At 38.1% G+C, this 21,931-nt stretch overlaps 1 protein-coding gene across 5 annotated transcripts in view; it reads right to left on the bottom strand.

Annotated features, from left to right (window-relative positions):
• Positions 1-21,931, bottom strand: part of PHKA1 (phosphorylase kinase regulatory subunit alpha 1) — a 473,866-nt gene that overhangs the window by 83,444 nt on the left and 368,491 nt on the right. For 3 of the 5 annotated variants that reach the window (XM_053698997.1, XM_053699000.1, XM_053698998.1), the window contains exons 27-31: positions 8,523-8,624; positions 8,334-8,449; positions 7,579-7,617; positions 6,633-6,662; positions 6,196-6,369 (exon numbers count right to left, since the gene is read on the bottom strand). In XM_053698997.1, the coding sequence (XP_053554972.1) occupies positions 6,196-6,369; positions 6,633-6,662; positions 7,579-7,617; positions 8,334-8,449; positions 8,523-8,624 (461 nt within the window). The remainder of the gene's footprint in view (positions 1-6,195; positions 6,370-6,632; positions 6,663-7,578; positions 7,618-8,333; positions 8,450-8,522; positions 8,625-21,931) is intronic. The other 2 variants (XM_053698999.1, XM_053699001.1) reach the window with 1 other exon arrangement.

Below are 21,931 nucleotides of genomic sequence, written 5' to 3'. Positions count from 1 at the left end.
AGAATTCGAGATACTTCTTTCATAGCCAGAGGACTGTGAGTCCCTCCTTGATGATTGACATATGCCACGGTTGTGACATTGTCCGTCTGAAAACAAATGAACGACTCTCTCTTTAGAAGAGGCCATGACTGAAGAGCTCTGAAAATTGCACGGAGTTCCAAAATGTTGATTGGTAATCTCACCTCCTGAGATTCCCAAACCCCTTGTGCTGTCAGAGACCCCCAAACGGCTCCCCAACCTGTCAGACTTGCATCTGTTGAAATCACAGTCCAGGTCGGAAGAACAAAAGAAGCCCCCTGAACTAAACGATGGTGGTCTGTCCACCACGTCAGAGATTGTCGTACAATCGGTTTTAAAGATATTAATTGAGATATCTTTGTATAATCCCTGCACCACTGGTTCAGCATACAGAGCTGAAGAGGTCGCATGTGAAAACGAGCAAAGGGGATCGCGTCCGATGCAGCAGTCATAAGACCTAGAATTTCCATGCATAAGGCTACCGAAGGGAATGATTGAGACTGAAGGTTTCGACAAGCTGAAACCAATTTTAGACGTCTCTTGTCTGTCAGAGACAGAGTCATGGACACTGAATCTATCTGGAAACCTAAAAAGGTTACCCTTGTCTGAGGAATCAATGAACTTTTTGGTAAATTGATCCTCCAACCATGTTCTCGAAGAAACAATACAAGTTGATTCGTATGAGATTCTGCTAAATGTGAAGACTGAGCAAGTACCAAGATATCGTCCAAATAAGGAAATACCACAATACCCTGTTCTCTGATTACAGAGAGAAGGGCACCGAGAACCTTTGTAAAAATCCTTGGAGCTGTTGCTAGGCCAAACGGCAGAGCCACAAACTGGTAATGCTTGTCTAGGAAAGAGAATCTCAGAAACTGATAGTGATCTGGATGAATCGGAATATGCAGATATGCATCCTGTAAATCTATTGTGGACATATAATGCCCTTGCTGAACAAAAGGCAGAATAGTCCTTATAGTTACCATCTTGAATGTTGGTATCCTTACATAATGATTCAATATTTTTAAATCCAGAACTGGTCTGAAGGAATTCTCCTTCTTTGGTACAATGAAAAGATTTGAGTAAAACCCCAGCCCCTGTTCCAGAACTGGAACTTGCATAATTAATCCAGCCAACTCTAGATCTGAAACACATTTCAGAAATGCTTGAGCCTTCACTGGATTTACTGGGACACGGGAAAGAAAAAATCTTCTTGCAGGAGGCCTGATCTTGAAGCCTATTCTGTACCCTTGTGAAACAATGTTCTGAATCCAAAGATTGTGAATCGAATTGATCCAAATTTCTTTGAAAAATCATAATCTGCCCCCTACCAGCTGAGCTGGAATGAGGGCCGCACCTTCATGTTGACTTGGGAGCTGGCTTTGGCTTTCTAAAAGGCTTGGATTTATTCCAGACTGGAGATGTTTTCCAAACTGATACTGCTCCTGTAGGGGAAGGATCAGGTTTTTGTTCCTTATTGTGACGAAAGGAACGAAAACGATTAGTAGACCTAAATTTACCTTTAGATTTTTTATCCTGTGGTAAAAAAGTTCCATTCCCTCCAGTAACAGTTGAAATAATAGAATCCAACTGTGAACCAAATAATTTATTACCCTGGAAAGAAAGGGAAAGCAAAGTTGACTTAGAAGACATATCAGCATTCCAAGTTTTAAGCCATAAAGCTCTTCTAGCTAACATAGCTAGAGACATATACCTGACATCAACCCTGATGATATCAAAGATGGCATCACAAATAAAATTATTAGCATGTTGAAGAAGATTAACAATGGTATGAGAATTATGATCTGATACTTGTTGTGCTAAAGCTTCCAACCAAAAAGTTGAAGCTGCAGCAACATCCGCTAAAGATATAGCAGGTCTAAGAAGATTACCTGAACATAAGTAAGCATTTCTTAGAAAGGATTCAATTTTCCTATCTAAAGGATCCTTAAAGGAAGTACTATCTGCCGTAGGAATAGTAGTACGTTTAGCAAGAGTAGAGATAGCCCCATCAACCTTAGGGATTTTGTCCCAAAACTCTAATCTGACAGCTGGTACAGGATATAATTGCTTAAAACGTTTAGAAGGAGTGAATGAATTACCCAAATTATTCCATTCCCTGGAAATTACTTCAGAAATAGCATCAGGGACAGGAAAAACTTCTGGAATAACTACAGGAGATTTAAAAACCTTATTTAAACGTTTAGATTTAGTATCAAGAGGACCAGATTCCTCTCTCTCTAATGCAATTAAGACTTCTTTAAGTAAAGAACGAATAAATTCCATTTTGAATAAATATGAAGATTTATCAGCATCAACCTCTGAAACTGAATCCTCTGAACCAGAGGAAACATTATCGGAATCAGAATGATGATGTTCATTTAAAAATTCATCTGAAAAATGATAAGTTTTAAAAGACCTTTTCCGTTTACTAGGGGGAGGAATAACAGACATAGCCTTCTTAATGGATTTAGAAACAAAATCTCTTATGTTAACAGGAACACTCTGAGTATTAGATGTTGATGGAACAACAACAGGTAATGTAACATTACTAAAGGAAATATTATCTGCATTAACAAGTTTGTCATGACATTCATTACAAACAACAGCTGGTGGAACAGATACCACAAGTTTACAGCAAATACACTTAACTTTGGTAGATCCAACATCAGGCAGCGATTTTCCAGAAGTATCTTCTGATTCAGCGTCCAACTGAGACATCTTGCAATATGTAATAGAAAAAACAACATATCAAGCAAAATTGATCAAATTCCTTAAATGACAGTTTCAGGAATGGGAAAAAATGCCAGTGAACAAGCTTCTAGCAACCAGAAGCAAATAAACAATAAGACTTAAATAATGTGGAGACAATAATGACGCCCATATTTTTTAGCGCCAAAAAAGACACCCACATTATTTGGCGCCTAAATTCTTTTAGCGCCAAAAATGACGACACATCCGGTAACGCCGACACTTTTGGCGCAAAAACGTCAAAAAATTACGCAACTTCCGGTGACAAGAACGACGCTCACATTATTTGGTGCCTAAATGCTTTTAACGCCAAAAATTACGCCATATCCGGTAACGCCGACACTTTTGGCGCAAAAACGTCAAAAAATGACGCAACTTCCGGTGACAAGAACAACACCGGAAATAACAAATAATTTTTTGCGCCAAAAATGACGCAATAAAATGAAGCATTTTCAGCCCCCGCGAGCCTAACAGCCCACAGGAAAAAAAGTCAAATTTTAAGGTAAGAAAAAAATTGATTATTCAAATGCATTATCCCATATAATGAAACTGACTGTCTGAAATAAGGAATGTTGAACATCCTGAATCAAGGCAAATAAATGTTTAAACACAATTATTTAGAACCTTATATAAAAAGTGCCCAACCATAGCTTAGAGTGTCACAAAAATAAGACTTACTTACCCCAGGACACTCATCTACATGTAGTAGAAAGCCAAACCAGTACTGAAACGAGAATCAGTAGAGGTAATGGTATATAAGAGTATATCATCGATCTGAAAAGGGAGGTAAGAGATGAATCTCTACGACCGATAACAGAGAACCTATGAAATAGACCCAGTAGAAGGAGATCATTGAATTCAAATAGGCAATACTCTCTTCACATCCCTCTGACATTCACTGCACGCTGAGAGGAAAACCGGGCTCGAACCTGCTGCAGAGCGCATATCAACGTAGAATCTAGCACAAACTTACTTCACCACCTCCACAGGAGGCAAAGTTTGTAAAACTGATTTGTGGGTGTGGTGAGGGGTGTATTTATAGGCATTTTGAGGTTTGGGAAACTTTGCCCCTCCTGGTAGGAATGTATATCCCATACGTCACTAGCTCATGAACTCTTGCTAATTACATGAAAGAAATATTTATTCATATGCATTATCCCAAAAATGAAACTGACAGTCTGAATGAAGGAATACTGATTATCCTGAATCATGGCAAATATAAGTTTAAACACATATATTTAGAACTTTACATATAAAGTGCCCAACCATAGCTTAAAGTGTCATAAATAAAATAAGACTTACTTACCCTAAGACACTCATCTACATATAGTAGATAGTCAAACCAGTACTGAAACGAGAATCAGTAGAGGTAATGGTATATAAGAGTATATCGTCGCTCTGAAAAGGGAGGTAGGAGAAGAAATCTCTACGACCGATAACAGAGAACCTATGAAATAGATCCCTTAGAGGAAGACCATTGTATTCAAATAGGCAATACTCTCTTCACACCCCTCTGACATTCACTGCACTCTGAGAGGAAAACCGGGCTCCAGCCTGCTGCGAAGCGCATATCAACGTAGAATCTAGCACAAACTTACTTCACCACCTCCATGGGAGGCAAAGTTTGTAAAACTGAATTGTGGGTGTGGTGAGGGGTGTATTTATAGGCATTTTGAGGTTTGGGAATCTTTGCCCCTCCTGGTAGGAATGTATATCCCATACGTCACTAGCTCATGGACTCTTGCTAATTACATGAAAGAAATGTTGGCTCAGAAAAAAAGTTTATCCCTATAATTTAAAGTTCTCTCAATTCATGAGGAACAGAAAGGGATTGGTGGTTCCACATTGGCATCAAAACATAAAGAACAATTGAGATTTTGCAAAGCCTCTTGGTCCATTTTAAATCACAATGGATCAAACTATCAAATAAAAAGATCACATTTTTTAATAAAAATGAAAAACAGAAAAACGTTACTGTCACTTTAAATTTTAAACCGTAACTTTTTTATTTTTTATATGCAGAGAGGCCTAAATAACTAAACAATACTGCAGATCACCGCTACACCTCAGCTTACTTTGCGGAGGTGCCTACCTGCCCTGCTGACACCGGCTCTTCCTGTGCAGAAGCCGTTCCTTCTAGCAAAACATCCGGACTCGGCAGCAGTTAATGAAAACCGGTCTCCGGTCCTAGAAATGCATGCTTTTAGAAAAACATGCATAATCGAAATTTAGACTGTACTCTCTTTTCCCTCCGGTCACTAGAAAGTGAGGGAAAAGTGGGGCGCAATACAAATTGCCGGCCCCCATAGCTCCGCCCATCGTGGGCGTCTCAGAAAAAAATCTCCCGGTCGGCATCTTGTCTCTAAAGTAAAACCACCAGGAGCAGTGAAAACCACCTAAAACCCAGAGCCTATATTACTCCTCAGCCCCAGTGCCTGCGTCCAAGCTGTCTACATAATGTGCCCAAACGTTTACTGAGTCCTTATATATATATATATATATATATATATATAATGTGTCCCATCTCTTGTACATAAAGTGCCAAAACTTTTTCTGAGTCCTTCTTTATTATCCCAGAAAAATTTAATTCAGCACTTATCTCATAAATCTGCCAGACAGCAAGGCAACTCACCAGGTTTGAGAGGTCCTCTCCCTCACATGGACCTGTGGAAAAAGAGATAAAAGCCGAGTTATTTTACTCAGGCTTTCAAAGTTAGGGCAACATCAGTATATGAGAGGCGCAGTAAGAATTATGCCCCACAAGTTCCCATTGCTCTAAAGCCACCACTGCTCTATTGAAGAGACTGATATGGACTACGGCTACAACCTAGGACAAAGTAGCACAATCTTCTTGCACTACTTAAAAAATAATAAAATCTTGCTTGAAGAATCTTTTCTAACACCTAACTTTACCACTTCATTGCTCTAACATAGGCAAAGAGAATGACTGGGGTGGGAGGGAAGGGAGGTGATATTTAACAGCTTTGCTGTGGTGCTCTTTGCGGCCTCCTGCTGGGCAGGAGTGATATATCCCATTAGTAATTAAATGATCCGTGGACTCAGCGTGTCATTAGAAAGAGAGTGTTTTTTTAAAAAGAAAATCATCATATTTTATCATTTTTTTATAGTAAATTATAAGATATGATGAAAATAATGGTATCTTAAGAAAGTCCATTTAATGGCAAGAAAAACAGTATATAATATTTGTGGGTACAGTAAATGAGTAAGAGGAAAATTACAGCTAAACAAACACCACAGAAATGTAAAAGTAGCCCTGGTCCTTAAAGTTAAGAAAATTGAAAAATGGTCTGGTCACTAAGGGATTAATAATATGCAAAACAAATCAGGCTTTGTATTTACAGAAAACAAACAAAAGTAATTTGTATCTATTGGATACACCTACTTGGTAAATGGGACATCTCTCACCTTTTGTAAGATCGCCCAAACTTTCTGATAGAACCCAACAGGCACTCTGTTTAAAGCCCCATCCAGGCGTCTCCGGCGATGCCACTGTCCTTGCCGGCTATCATGTCCACTGTCAGTGTCGGATACTGAGGAAGTAGATAGTTCGCCAGACATAGACAATGAGTCACCAGGCCTCTAACAGGAGAATAAGACAGGATACAGACGTGTTAAAGTTGAGATTTTTTTTTTGGGGTGGGGGGGGGATAATGGACTGGACTAGTTAGTGTTTTATTGTAGTGAAAATGTAAGCATAGGATCTTGATTTCATGAAAATGAAGGCAGTACAGGGTGACATTTAGAAGTATGAGAACATGGCAATCAATAGTCTGACAAACAGGGTCACAAACATTTACGACCAAAAACATTTGATGAGTTAAATGTTGAAAATAAATATTTACCAAAGTCATCAGTGATGTCAGATCCACATCCTGTGTTGGAAAAATAAACTAATGTTAGAAAGAGGTAAGAGTCCATCAGCAAGGAAGTGTAGTTAGTGAGCAAAGCAATATGGGAGACAAACTGAGCCCAAGTGATTATGGGTAGTGGAAATTCATGGTTGTACCCCAGACCAATACATTATGTAGATTTATCATTGATTATATTTTTTGTTTATTTACGTAAAAAAGCCGAGCTGCAGCATTAGTATAACTGTATAAAACATGTCACCATGCACATGGGGTTATTTTCAGATTAATACAAAATTATTTAATAAATTATTTGTTGTGTAATCAGAGCATCCACAACACTGTATACACATTGTAAAGCATTAAAAAGCAAGATTAAAATGCTAATATTATGATTGGTCAGTCCAATTTCCTGTAAAAGGCTTGCAGAAATTAAGTAATCTTATGTATTAAAAGAATCAAGCATTAAGACAGTGTCATTTTATGAAATGGAGCCCTGTTATTGGAGGAGGCTGTTGTCATGGAGATGAGAGGCCATTTTTACCGTCTCCATATTTCTTGAAATTTCCAGGTCCTTCCTCAATACTGAGGGGCAGACATGGGAAGGAAAGGTTTCTAATAATATATAATAATAATATAATGAACATGTTCTAAGCTATATAGCTTAAACAGAATATTTATGAGCTATATAAATAGAACCCATTCCACTCACCCTTTAAGTGAAAACAGTGTTTAAAAACAAAAAACAAAACAGTGCTCTGTCAACTATTGTGACACCCTTAATAAAAAAATAATTAAAAACTGATGCACTCTACTTCATTAAGAAGCACTAAGTTAAATTAAGGATCAAGGTTAAGCCAGTATAAAACCCATGCAGTGCCTACAGCAGCCACCTGGACACTCATCAGTGATTAATATACAGACATGTACAGCAGATCACCTGGCCTTCTGCAGCCAGAGACAGTCTACGTTTATCCAGCTGGAAAACAGACATGTGACGAGAGGATCAACATTAACAAAAGACAGCAACAGACCTGACTGTCTCAGAAAATATACTGTGTTTATAATTAAAGCTGATACAATAATTATACACACAAACACATAACTATACAAACACACTGTATAGACTATGCTTTTATTAATATAGTTCTCATTCAACTCCATGTGGGCTTATATTTAGAAGTCAGTTTTCATCTCATCAGACTCACATAAGGCAGAAAGTTCAGATATGAGCAGAGGAAGGCAGGAAAGGCCCAAAGAAATGTGACAGCACCGAACAAATAAAGAAAGCTGGGTTAATAATGAATGACAGCTTGACAAAAGTGAAAGGAAAGAGCATGGATGAGAGGTAAAAGAAATGTAGAAAGTCAGAAGAGTATACAGGTGGTAAAGATGGAGAAGAAAAAGTCACTGTGAAGACAGAGGTTTTGGATACAAGAATACCTATTAGGAGGTAAATGTGGAGAAAGAAAGCAGGGAGGAAACTACTATGTAATGAAGACAACAAAAAAAGTAGAATGATGTGTAATGAGGGAAAGAACAGAAAAAGCACAGAACATGACAACAGATTGTACAGAAATAAACTGCATTAATAAGGGGGAGGAGAAAACATATACTTAAGCATCATCTATAGATTTATTTCTCTGCTCTAAACTTGCTGCACATTACAGTTACACGTTATCCACCTTTACTCACCATCTGGATTTCACTCTTTAGGCGGGTAATCCCAGCTCTCTCACTCTTTGTGGCGCCTACAGCTCCCAGTTCATGTATTGAAATAGCTGGACTAACCATAGCATCAACAGACCTCACTGTAAACAAAATCAATGTAAGTCACTGATTACACATTAAGCAACCTACTTTCATTAGGTTAAAAATACATACCGCTTCTCTCTACACCAAATTCCTTTCCGCTTAAGATGTGGTGCAAGAGACTTTTCATGTCAGAAGGGCTTAGGTTCATCAGACTCTCTGTGGCTTCCTCAGCTGTGGAGTGCAGGTAAGTACAAATGAGATAAGGAATGAGGTACAACAACAATTTTACACAAAGACCTCAATCACCTTCTGTTATTAAAAATATGTCAAATAATTATTCCTCAACTAAAAAAAGCCACTTAGTATGAACACAGATGGTTAATTTGGAAAATATTTCTGGGAGCCCTGGGAAGAATACATATATAGAAAACGCAAAAGATTGCAACCGCACTACACACGTGAATAGGGACTGCTATTTGTACCTACTTTTATTTTTACAGTGGGTACTTGCTGGAGTGCTTATGCAAGAATCAATGATTCAGAAAAGAGTAGAGTCAGAAATGTGAATTTCTGGCTCCAAGGGCAGATTGCATTTTTTAGCACTTACTGTCCCCTATTACTACTATATGTATCAAAACCTTGAATAGGAAGGAAATGTGGGTGGAGCAGCGTGTGTCTAAAATTAAAACCTAACTTTTATTTCAACACTTAAAAAGGATTCTCTTGCATCTCTGACACCTATGTTACTGTGTCAAATTATTGTTGTGCATACATATAGTGTTACTACAAATGTTTTATCTCTCCGATCTAACTGAATAATATACACCTCCTCTATTGGGCTTGTGTATCGAACTGAGGTGATGAAGTATCGTGCTCAATTAAATTAATGAGAGAATAAACTTTTATGATTTAGGATTTTGGTATTGTCTATATATACAGAGGTGATTCTGCTATATGTATTGAACTTATATGATTTAGGATTTTAGTATTGTATATATATGCAGAGGTGATTCTGCTATATTTATTGAAGTTCAAATATTGAGAAAAAATGTATAAATCGAGTTGCAGTACGTTGTAAAGATAAGTGCCTTTAGCTAATACTTAAATAGCAATTTTTATATTTGTCCTTACACACGTAATAGGAGCATTCCCCTTATTTCTGGGGTACTGTGCTTTATACAGAAGTTGTTGTATCTTTTCTCTTAATTTTGTTTAAGTGAATATATCTGCAAAATTAAATCATGCATGTAGACACTTCTATATATATGTATTTTGTTGTTTAACTCGTTAATGCCGATACTTTGTATCAATAGTTGGAGATGATATGGGTTAATACTTGTGATCGATATCTTAGTGTGATAATGTGGCTTAGTTGTTATTGTGCTTCTTGTTCAGCCTATTTGTTATAGTAAACATGGATACTTGTGGAGTATTGAAGTCACAAGCTTCAAATGAGATAGTTATTGGTTCTATTTTGTATATATAGAATCAAGTCAGTATCGAGCTGATTGCTATTTCCCCTTAGTATCTATGTATATATATTAGCTTTGAGTTAATTGCAGTTTTGTGTGATTCAGTATGTTACATAACTTTGTATATTTTTCTTGAATTTTCTTAGAAGTCACTACACTTGACCTGATGTGTTATTTCTTTATTTGCTGACACTGTTGTATATGTTAGGTCTATTCAGTATTAAGTCCTACTTGCTAGTACAGTATTTGTTCACAGTATTGTTTATATATTCTTGCGGTTCACTTGTATTATTAATTAATACGGTCGACTGTGTAATACCATAATGATTTTATATATCTAGACCCTGATAGCTTTCTTAGATAGATTTCTTATATTTATAGAGCTCTTTATAATTATGCTATTGGGTGGACTAAACAAATGTGGGTCTTAGTTTGTTAACAATAACAACTGAGCTGAGTCTGCGATAGTCCCTCGGTTTCCAGCAGTATACTTAATAAAGTTAGGAGTCACACTTTTTTTCTTTTCGCATTCACACTATATTAATGGTTTTGTTATCCTTGCATTCACATCGTATTTAGGTATTACTGAATATAGAAACATCCACTTCAGCTATCCCCAACTTGTTTTTAAATTAATCCCCAATACTCATTCATGCATTCATTTTGTTATCTAAGTTCTACGTTCTTTTGCTGATTAAAAACTGAATCGGTTGAAATCGAGATGTCAACCTCTCCCTAACATGTTTTGCCGTTTGTAATTCCGGCTTTTTCAAAGTAATACCTAAATACGATGTGAATGCAAGGATAACAAAACCATTAATATAATGTGAATGCGAAAAGAAAAAAAGTGTGACTCCTAACTTTATTAAGTAACTGCCGTTATAGAAGTTTCAGTATTACTTGACCTGAATACACTACAATTTATCTGACGCTAGTCAATATTCTAAAAGACCACACCACTGTTATACCTAAAAATATACCGGCTCCCAAACAATACTGCTGGAAACCGAGGGACTATCGCAGACTCAGCTCAGTTGTTATTGTTAACAAACTAAGACCCACATTTGTTTAGTCCACCCAATAGCATAATTATAAAGAGCTCTATAAATATAAGAAATCTATCTAAGAAAGCTATCAGGGTCTAGATATATAAAATCATTATGGTATTACACAGTCGACCGTATTAATTAATAATACAAGTGAACCGCAAGAATATATAAACAATACTGTGAACAAATACTGTACTAGCAAGTAGGACTTAATACTGAATAGACCTAACATATACAACAGTGTCAGCAAATAAAGAAATAACACATCAGGTCAAGTGTAGTGACTTCTAAGAAAATTCAAGAAAAATATACAAAGTTATGTAACATACTGAATCACACAAAACTGCAATTAACTCAAAGCTAATATATATACATAGATACTAAGGGGAAATAGCAATCAGCTCGATACTGACTTGATTCTATATATACAAAATAGAACCAATAACTATCTCATTTGAAGCTTGTGACTTCAATACTCCACAAGTATCCATGTTTACTATAACAAATAGGCTGAACAAGAAGCACAATAACAACTAAGCCACATTATCACACTAAGATATCGATCACAAGTATTAACCCATATCATCTCCAACTATTGATACAAAGTATCGGCATTAACGAGTTAAACAACAAAATACATATATATAGAAGTGTCTACATGCATGATTTAATTTTGCAGATATATTCACTTAAACAAAATTAAGAGAAAAGATACAACAACTTCTGTATAAAGCACAGTACCCCAGAAATAAGGGGAATGCTCCTATTACGTGTGTAAGGACAAATATAAAAATTGCTATTTAAGTATTAGCTAAAGGCACTTATCTTTACAACGTACTGCAACTCGATTTATACATTTTTTCTCAATATTTGAACTTCAATAAATATAGCAGAATCACCTCTGCATATATATACAATACTAAAATCCTAAATCATATAAGTTCAATACATATAGCAGAATCACCTCTGTATATATAGACAATACTAAAATCCTAAATCATAAAAGTTTATTCTCTCATTAATTTAATTGAACACGACACTTCATCACCTCAGTTCGATACACAAGCCCAATAGAGGAGGTGTATATTATTCAGTTAGATCGGAGAGATAAAACATTTGTAGTAACACTATATGTATGCACAACAATAATTTGACACAGTAACATAGGTGTCAGAGATACAAGAGAATCCACACTTATATCAGCTCTTCAGATAACCTTATTTGAGTACTATAATATCTGAATATTGATACCCCTCTCTCATATCGTTACCCCATCCAAATACTAAATAAAGGGTATAATTTAACCCTAATTTTCAAGTTCTACGCGAATTTGTGTTTTTAATTGTATGTTATTATTTTTTCTTCTTTTTTTAAGTGTTGAAATAAAAGTTAGGTTTTAATTTTAGACACACGCTGCTCCACCCACATTTCCTTCCTATTCAAGGTTTTGATACCTATAGTAGTAATAGGGGACAGTAAGTGCTAAAAAATGCAATCTGCCCTTGGAGCCAGAAATTCACATTTCTGATTCTACTCTTTTCTGAAGAATACATATATGTTTAAGACCCAAGCCAAAAAGTTTTAGGTAGCCAAAGTATTTTACATTTTCATTAAAAATATATATTATGAACTCAATTCAGTGCTGACACATTGTAGGCTCATTCATAGTTTGCACAGTTTGTAGGCTCATTCATAGTATACTCAGTTTGTAGGCTCATTCATAGTAATCTCAGTTTGTAGGCTCATTCATAGCATGCTCAATCATATAGTATGCTCAGTTTGTAGGCACAATCATATAGTATGCTCAGTTTGTAGGTTCATTCATATAATCTCAGTTTGTAGGCTCATTCATAGTATGCTCAGTTTGTAGGCTCATTAATATAGTATGCTCAGTTTGTAGGCACATTCATATAGTAGGTTCAATCATATAGTATGCTCAGTTTGTAGGCTCATTCATAATATGCTCAGTTTGTAGGTGCAATCATATAGTATGCTCAGTTTGTAGGTTCATTCATATAATCTGTTTGTAGGCTCATTCATAGTAGGCTCAGTTTGTAGGCTCATTCATAGTAGGTTCATTCATAGTATGCTCAGTTTGTAGGCGCAATCATATAGTATGCTCAGTTTGTAGGTTCATTCATAGTAGGCTCAGTTTGTAGGCTCATTTATAGTATGCTCAGTTTGTAGGCGCAATCATATAGTATGCTCAGTTTGTAGGTTCATTCAAATAATCTCAGTTTTTAGGCTCATTCATAGTAGGCTCAGTTTGTGGGCATATTCATATAGTAGGCTCAGTTTGTAGGCTCATACATAGTAGGCTCAGTTTGTAGGCTCATTCAAAGTAGGCTCATTCATATAGTATGCTCAGTTTGTAGGCTCATTCATATAGTATGCTCAGTTTGTAGGTTCATTCATATAATCTCAGTTTGTAGGCTCATTCATAGTAGGCTCAGCTTGTAGGCTCATTCATAGTAGGCTCAGTTTGTAGGCTCATTCATAGTAGGCTCATTCATAGTATGCTCAGTTTGTAGGCGCAATCATATAGAATGCTCAGTTTGTAGGTTCATTCATATAATCTCAGTTTGTAGGCTCATTCATAGTAGGCTCAGTTTGTAGGCTCATTCATAGTATGCTCAGTTTGTAGGCGCAATCATATAGTATGCTCAGTTTGTAGGTGCAATCATATAGTATGCTCAGTTTGTAGGTTCATTCATATAATCTCAGTTTTTAGGCTCATTCATAGTAGGCTCAGTTTGTGGGCATATTCATATAGTAGGCTCAGTTTGTAGGCTCATTCATAGTATGCTCAGTTTGTAGGCTCATCCATATAGTATGCTCAGTTTGTAGGCTTATTCATATAGTATGCTCAGTTTGTAGGCGCAATCATATAGTATGCTCAGTTTGTAGGTTCATTCATATAATCTCAGTTTGTAGGCTCATTCATAGTAGGCTCAGTTTGTAGGCATATTCATAGTATGCTCAGATTGTAGGCTCATTCATAGTAGGCTCAGTTTGTTGGCTCATTTATATAGTAGGCTCAGTTTGTTGGCTCATTTATATAGTAGGCTCAGTTTGTAGGCTTATTCATAGCATGCTCAGTTTGTAGGCTCATTCATATAGTAGGCTCAGTTTGTAGGCTCATTCATATAGTAGGCTCATTCATAGTAGGCTCAGTTTGTAGGCTCATTCATATAGTAGGCTCAGTTTGTAGGCTCATTCATATAGTAGGCTCATTCATAGTAGGCTCAGTTTGTAGGCTCAATCATAGTAGGCTCATTCATAGTATGCTCAGTTTGTAGGCTCAATCATAGTAGGTTCATTCATATAGTAGACTAGGTTTGTAGGCTCATTCATATAGTATGCTCAGTTTCTAGGCTCATTCATATAGTATGCTCAGTTTGTATCCTCATTCATATAGTATGCTCAGTTTGTATCATCATTCATACAGTATGCTCAGTTTACATGCTCATTCATATAGTATGCTCAGTTTGTATGCTCATTCATATAATCTCAGTTTGTAGGTTCCTTCTTAGTATGCTCAGATTGTAGGCTCATTCATAGTAGGTTCAGTTTGTAGGCTCATTCATAGTAGGCTCAGTTTGTATTCTAATTCATAGTAGGCTCAGGTTGTAGGCTCATTCATATAGTATGCTCAGTTTGTAGGCTCATTCATATAGTATGCTCAGTTTGTAGGTTCATTCATATAGTATGCTCAGTTTGTAGGCTCATTCATATATTATGTTCAGTTTGTAGGCTCATTCATATATTATGTTCAGTTTGTAGGCTCATTCATATATTATGTTCAGTTTGTAGGCTCATTCATAGTATGCTCAGTTTGTAGGCTCATCCATATAGTATGCTCAGTTTGTAGGCTTATTCATATAGTATGCTCAGTTTGCAGGCGCAATCATATAGTATGCTCAGTTTGTAGGTTCATTCATATAATCTCAGTTTGTAGGCTCATTCATAGTAGGCTCAGTTTGTAGGCATATTCATAGTATGCTCAGATTGTAGGCTCATTCATAGTAGGCTCAGTTTGTTGGCTCATTTATATAGTATGCTCAGTTTGTAGGCTCATTCATATAGTAAGCTCAGTTTGTAGGCTCATTCATATAGTAGGCTCATTCATAATAGGGCCAGTTTGTAGGCATATTCATAGTATGCTCAGATTGTAGGCTCATTCATAGTATGCTCAGTTTGTAGGTTAATTTGTAGGTTAAAATATAGTAGGCTGAGTTTGTAGGCTCATTCATATAGTAGGCTCAGTTTGTAGGCTCATTCATAGTATGCTCAGTTTGTAGGTTCATTCCTAGTATGCTCAGTTTGTAGGCTTATTCATAGTAGGCTCAGTTTGTATGCTCAATCATAGAAGGCTCAGTTTGTAGGCTCAATAATAGTAGGCTCAATCATAGTAGGCTCAATCATAATAGGCTCAGTTTGTAGGCTTAATCATAGTAGGCTCAGTTTGTATGCTCAATCATAGTAGGCTCAGTTTGTAGGCTTATTCATAGTAGGCTCAGTTTGTATGCTCAATCATAGTAGGCTCAGTTTGTAGGCTAAATCATAGTAGGCTCAGTTTGTAGGCTCATTCATATAGTATGCTCAGTTTGTAGGCTCATTCATATAGTAGGCTCAGTTTGAAGGCTCATTCATATAGTAGGCTCAGTTTGTATGCTCAATTTGTAGGTTCAATCATAGTAGGCTCAGTGTGTAGGCTCAATTATAGTAGGCTCAATCATAGTAAGCTCAGTTTGTAGGCTCAATCATAGTAGGCTCAGTTTGTAGGCTCATTCATAGCAGGCTCAGTTTGTAGGCTCATTCATAGCAGGCTCAGTTTGTAGGCTCATTCATAGCAGGTTCCATTTGTAGGCTCATTCATAGCAGGTTCCGTTTGTAGGCTCATTCATAGCAGGCTCAGTTTGTAGGTTCATTCATAGCAGGCTCTGTTTGTAGGCTCAATCATAGTATGTTCTGTTTGTAGGCTCATTCATAGTATGCTTAGTTTGTAGGCTCATTCATAGTATGCTTAGTTTGTAGGCTCATTCATAGTATGCTCAGTTTGTAGGCTCAATCATAGTAGGCTCATTCATAGTATGCTCAGTTTGTAGGCTGAATCATAGTAGGCTCATTCATAGTATGCTCAGTTTGTAGGCTCATATATATGCTCAGTTTGTAGGCTCATTCATAGCAGGCTTAGTTTGTAGGCTCAATCATAGTATGTTCAGTTTGTAGGCTCATTCATAGTATGCTTAGTTTGTAGGCTCATTCATAGTAGGCTTAGTTTGTAGGATCAATCATAGTATGCTCAGTTTGTAGGCTCAATCATAGTAGGCTCATTCATAGTATGCTCAGTTTGTAGGCTCATATATATATGCTCAGTTTGTAGGCTCATTCGTAGCAGGTTTAGTTTGTAGGCTCAATCATAGTATGCTCAGTTTGTAGCCTCATTTATATAGTAGGCTCAGTCTGTAAGCTCAATTATAGTAGGCTTAGTCATATAGTAGGCTTATTCATAGTAGGCTCAATCATAGTATGCCCAGTTTGTAGGCTCATTCATAGTAGGCTCAGTTTGTAGGCTCATTCATAGTAGGCTAAGTTTGTAGGCTCAAAGCATAGTAGGCTCAGTTTGTAGGCTCATTCATAGTATGCTCAGTTTGTAGGCACATTGATATAGTAGGCGCAATCATAGTAGGCTCAGTTTGTAGGCTCAATCATAGTAGGCTAAGTTCGTAGGCGCATTGATATAGTAGGCTCAATCATAGTAGGCTCAGTTTGTAGGCTCATTCATATAGTATGCTCAGTTTGTAGGCTCATTCATATAGTATGCTCAGTTTGTAGGCTCATTCATATAGTAGGCTCAGTTTGAAGGCTCATTCATATAGTAGGCTCAGTTTGTATGCTCAATCATAATAGGCTCAATTTGTTCAATCATAGTAGGCTCAGTGTGTAGGCTCAATTATAGTAGGCTCAATCATAGTAAGCTCAGTTTGTAGGCTCAATCATAGTAGGCTCAGTTTGTAGGCTCATTCATAGCAGGCTCAGTTTGTAGGCTCATTCATAGCAGGTTCCGTTTGTAGGCTCATTCATAGCAGGTTCCGTTTGTAGGCTCATTCATAGCAGGTTCCGTTTGTAGGCTCATTCATAGCAGGTTCCGTTTGTAGGCTCATTCACAGCAGGCTCAGTTTGTAGGCTCATTCATAGCAGGCTCTGTTTGTAGGCTCAATCATAGTATGTTCAGTTTGTAGGCTCATTCATAGTATGCTTAGTTTGTAGGCTCAATCATAGTAGGCTCATTCATAGTATGCTCAGTTTGTAGGCTCATATATATATGCTCAGTTTGTAGGCTCATTCATAGCAGGTTTAGTTTGTAGGCTCAATCATAGTATGCTCAGTTTGTAGCCTCATTTATATAGTAGGCTCAGTCTGTAAGCTCAATTATAGTAGGCTTAGTCATATAGTAGGCTCAATCATAGTAGGCTCAATCATAGTATGCCCAGTTTGTAGGCTCATTCATAGTAGGCTCAGTTTGTAGGCTCATTCATAGTATGCTCAGTTTGTAGGCGCATTGATATAGTAGGCGCAATCATAGTAGGCTCAGTTTGTAGGCTCAATCATAGTAGGCTAAGTTTGTAGGCACATTGATATAGTAGGCTCAATCATAGTAGGCTCAGTTTGTAGGCTCAATCATAGTAGGCTAAGTTTGTAGGCTCATTCAAAAAAATACAATTTTCAAATAAAATGTGTGTAATTGAAACACTGTGTCCCCTCAAATACGTAATTAAAAAGGGTCATTAAATTTAAATTTCACCTTTCATGATTCAGACATTGCAAGCATTTTTAAACAATTTCCCAATTACTTCTGTTATATAATTTCCTTTGTTCTCTATCGTTTTTTTGATGAGTAAGTTAAGGAGCAGCAATGCACTGCTGGGAGCTTGCTGAACAGATCTGGTGAACCAATTACAAGAGACATATTGGGAGTAAACAAAACCATACCAGCTTGCTCCCAGAAATGTATTGCTTCTCGTGAGCTTACCTAGGTATTCTCTTCAACAAAGGATACCAAGAGAATTAAGTAAATTTCATAACAGAAGTAGAAAGGAAAACATAATTTATGCTTACCTGATAAATTTATTTCTCTTGTAGTGTATCCAGTCCACGGATCATCCATTACTTGTGGGATATTCTCCTTCCCAACAGGAAGTTGCAAGAGGATCACCCACAGCAGAGCTGCTATATAGCTCCTCCCCTCACTGCCATATCCAGTCATTCGACCGAAACAAGCCGAGAAAGGAGAAACCACAGGGTGCAGTGGTGACTGTAGTTTAATTAAAATTTAGACCTGCCTGAAAAGGACAGGGCGGGCCGTGGACTGGATATACTACAAGAGAAATAAATTTATCAGGTAAGCATAAATTATGTTTTCTCTTGTTAAGTGTATCCAGTCCACGGATCATCCATTAGTTGTGGGATACCAATACCAAAAGTACACGGATGATGGGAGGGACAAGGCAGGAACTTAAACGGAAGGAACCACTGCCTGTAGAACCTTTCTCCCAAAAACAGCCTCCGAAGAAGCAAAAGTATCAAATTTGGAAAATTTGGAAAAAGTATGAAGGGAAGACCAAGTTGCAGCCTTGCAAATCTGTTCAACAGAGGCCTCATTTTTAAAGGCCCAGGTGGAAGCCACAGCTCTAGTAGAATGAGCTGTAATCCTTTCAGGAGGCTGCTGTCCAGCAGTCTCATAGGCTAAACGGATTATACTCCGAAGCCAAAAAGAAAGAGAGGTTGACGAGGCCTTCTGACCTCTCCTCTGTCCAGAGTAAACAACAAACAGGTTAGATGTTTGGCGAAAATCTTTAGTAGCCTGTAAGTAAAACTTCAAGGCACGGACTACGTCTAGATTATGCAAAAGACGTTCCTTCTTTGAAGAAGGATTAGGACATAATGATGGAACAACAATCTCTTGATTGATATTCTTGTTAGAAACCACCTTAGGTAAAAACCCAGGTTTTGTATGCAGAACAGCTTTATCTGAATGAAAGATCAGATAAGGAGAATCACAATGTAAGGCAGATAACTCCGAGACTCTTCGAGCCGAGGAAATAGCCATCAGAAAAATAACTTTCCATGAAAGAAGTTTGATATCAATAGAATGAAGGGGTTCAAACGGAACCCCTTGAAGAACTTTAAGAACCAAGTTTAAGCTCCATGGAGGAGCAACAGGTTTAAACACAGGCTTAATTCTAACTAAAGCCTGACAAAATGCCTGAACGTCTGGAACTTCTGCCAGACGCTTGTGTAAAAGAATAGACAGAGCAGAAATCTGTCCCTTTAAAGAACTAGCTGATAATCCTTTGTCCAAACCCTCTTGGAGGAAGGACAATATCCTAGGAATCCTAACCCTACTCCATGAGTAATTCTTGGATTCACACCAATGAAGATATTTACGCCATATCTTGTGGTAAATTTTCCTGGTGACAGGCTTTCGTGCCTGTATTAAGGTATCAATTACTGACTGGGAGAAGCCACGCTTTGATAGGATCAAGCGTTCAATCTCCATGCAGTCAGTCTCAGAGAAAGTAGATTCGGATGATTGAAAGGACCTTGTATTAGAAGGTCTTGTCTCAGAGGCAGAGTCCATGGTGGAAAGGATGACATGTCCACTAGGTCTGCATACCAGGTCATGCGTGGCCACGCAGGCGCTATCAATATCACCGATGCTCTTTCCTGTTTGATTTTGGCAATCAGACGAGGGAGCAGAGGAAACAGTGGAAACACATAAGCCAGGTAGAAGAACCAAGGCGCTGCTAGAGCATCTATCAGTGCCACTTCTGGGTCCCTGGACCTGGATCCGTAACAAGGAAGCTTGGCATTCTGGCGAAACGCCATGAGATCCAATTCTGGTTTGCCCCAACGGAGAACCAATTGAGCAAACACCTCCGGATGGAGTTCCCATTCCCCCGGATGAAAAGTCTGATGACTTAGAAAATCCGCCTCCCAGTTCTCTACACCTGGGATATGGATTGCTGACAGGTGGCAAGAGTGAGTCTCTGCCCAGCTAATTATCTTGGAGACTTCTGACATCGCTAGGGAACTCCTGGTTCCCCCTTGATGGTTGATGTAAGCCACAGTCGTGATGTTGTCCGACTGAAATCTGATGAACCTCAGTGTTGCTAGCTGAGGCCAAGCCAGAAGAGCACTGAATATTGCTCTTAACTCCAGAATATTTATTGGGAGGAGTTTCTCCTCCTGAGTCCATGAACCCTGAGCCTTCAGGGAGTTCCAGACTGCATCCCAACCTAGAAGGCTGGCATCTGTTGTTACAATTGTCCAATCTGGTCTGCGAAAGGTCATACCCTTGGATAGATGGGCCCGAGATAACCACCAGAGAAGAGAATCTCTGGTTTCCTGATCCAGATTTAGTAGAGGGGACAAATCTGTGTAATCCCCATTCCACTGACTGAGCATGCATAATTGCAGCGGTCTGAGATGCAGGCGTGCAAATGGCACTATGTCCATCGCCGCTACCATTAAGCCGATTACTTCCATGCACTGAGCCACCGTGGGGCGCGGAATGGAGTGAAGAACACGGCAAGCATTTAGAAGTTTTGATAACCTGGACTCCGTCAGGTAAATTTTCAATTCTACAGAATCTATCAGAGTCCCTAGGAAGGAAACCCTCGTGAGAGGAGATAGAGAACTCTTTTTTTCGTTCACTTTCCATCCATGCGACCTCAGGAATGCCAGAACTATCTCTGTATGAGATTTGGCAATTTGAAAGCTTGACGCCTGTATCAGGATATCGTCCAGGTAAGGAGCCACCGCTATGCCTCGCGGTCTTAGGACCGCCAGAAGTGAGCCCAGAACCTTTGTAAAAATTCTTGGGGCTGTAGCCAACCCGAATGGAAGAGCTACACATTGGTAATAGACATAGTATATGGACTCTATCGAGTGAGTGGTTATTTACCACATGGATAGATTGGATGGAGTAAGCACCCGGTATCAACAAAGATTTGAACCAAGAGACTAGCAGCACACATTCCCTATTCTAACAGAGCCCAACTAGCACCCTATATATCTTCATATCTCTATGCCCCTTAGTATACCCCAATATACCATTTTAGCCTCTACACAGAGTCTAGTAATACATTATTCAATTTTAACTGTACCCTATCAGCAACCCTTAGGTCTCCTCATCTCTATGTCCTTAAGGGCACTCCAATGTCATATACACTCATTGATCCCCCTTTGTGATCTTCTACATTCCCTTATATATTCTTCTATCAGGGGGGAATAGAATGGAAGAGGGAGATTTAAGCATACTGAGATGTACCATATATGTACGACACTTTAGTATGCGACAAGTTTCCAAATTCTTGCATTCCAATACCAACCCACGAACTATGTGGGAGTCATTTGCACAATACTGGTCATAGGAGATTTCTAGCAGAGTGACCTCAGTGTACACCTGTTTATTCACTCAAGGATGTTGGAGCCATAGTACCACCGGAAGTAGACACGGGCCCATTACCGGAGCAAAACAACTATTCCTCTGGGTAACAATGCAGAAAAATCAAACTTCCGGTTTGGCATATTAATCTCAAACCGGAAGTAGAGGACATAGGTAAACATCCGGTTTAGCGCTAATACCAGATGGGATCGAGTATGGCACACATGATGGTTAAACAAGCATAATAGATGCCAGAAATGTACTATATATGTATAGATGCCAGAAATGTACTATATATGTATAAGCTGGCAATTTGGGCTATAACAAACATTATTCACTTTTATGGACAGAGATACTATATTCGATATAGGACTGAGACTTCCGGTTTTAGCACTTCCGGGTTCAATAGTCAGTTTTGGCGCCAATTAAAGAGAAATCTGATTGGTAACACATAGGTATATAAGTCCCTGCTCACCTAACCATATATTAGTCTTGAGAAAGGCCCAAGCTGTGGGCCGAAACGCGTTGGCAACTATATGGTGAGCTACTTTCATGATTTATTAT

This window comes from Bombina bombina, chromosome 1 (genome assembly GCF_027579735.1).
Source record: "Bombina bombina isolate aBomBom1 chromosome 1, aBomBom1.pri, whole genome shotgun sequence".
NCBI classification, from domain to species: Eukaryota; Metazoa; Chordata; class Amphibia; order Anura; family Bombinatoridae; genus Bombina; species Bombina bombina.
Note: the sequence above shows the minus strand (reverse complement) of the source record. Positions and strands in the feature narration are given on the sequence as shown.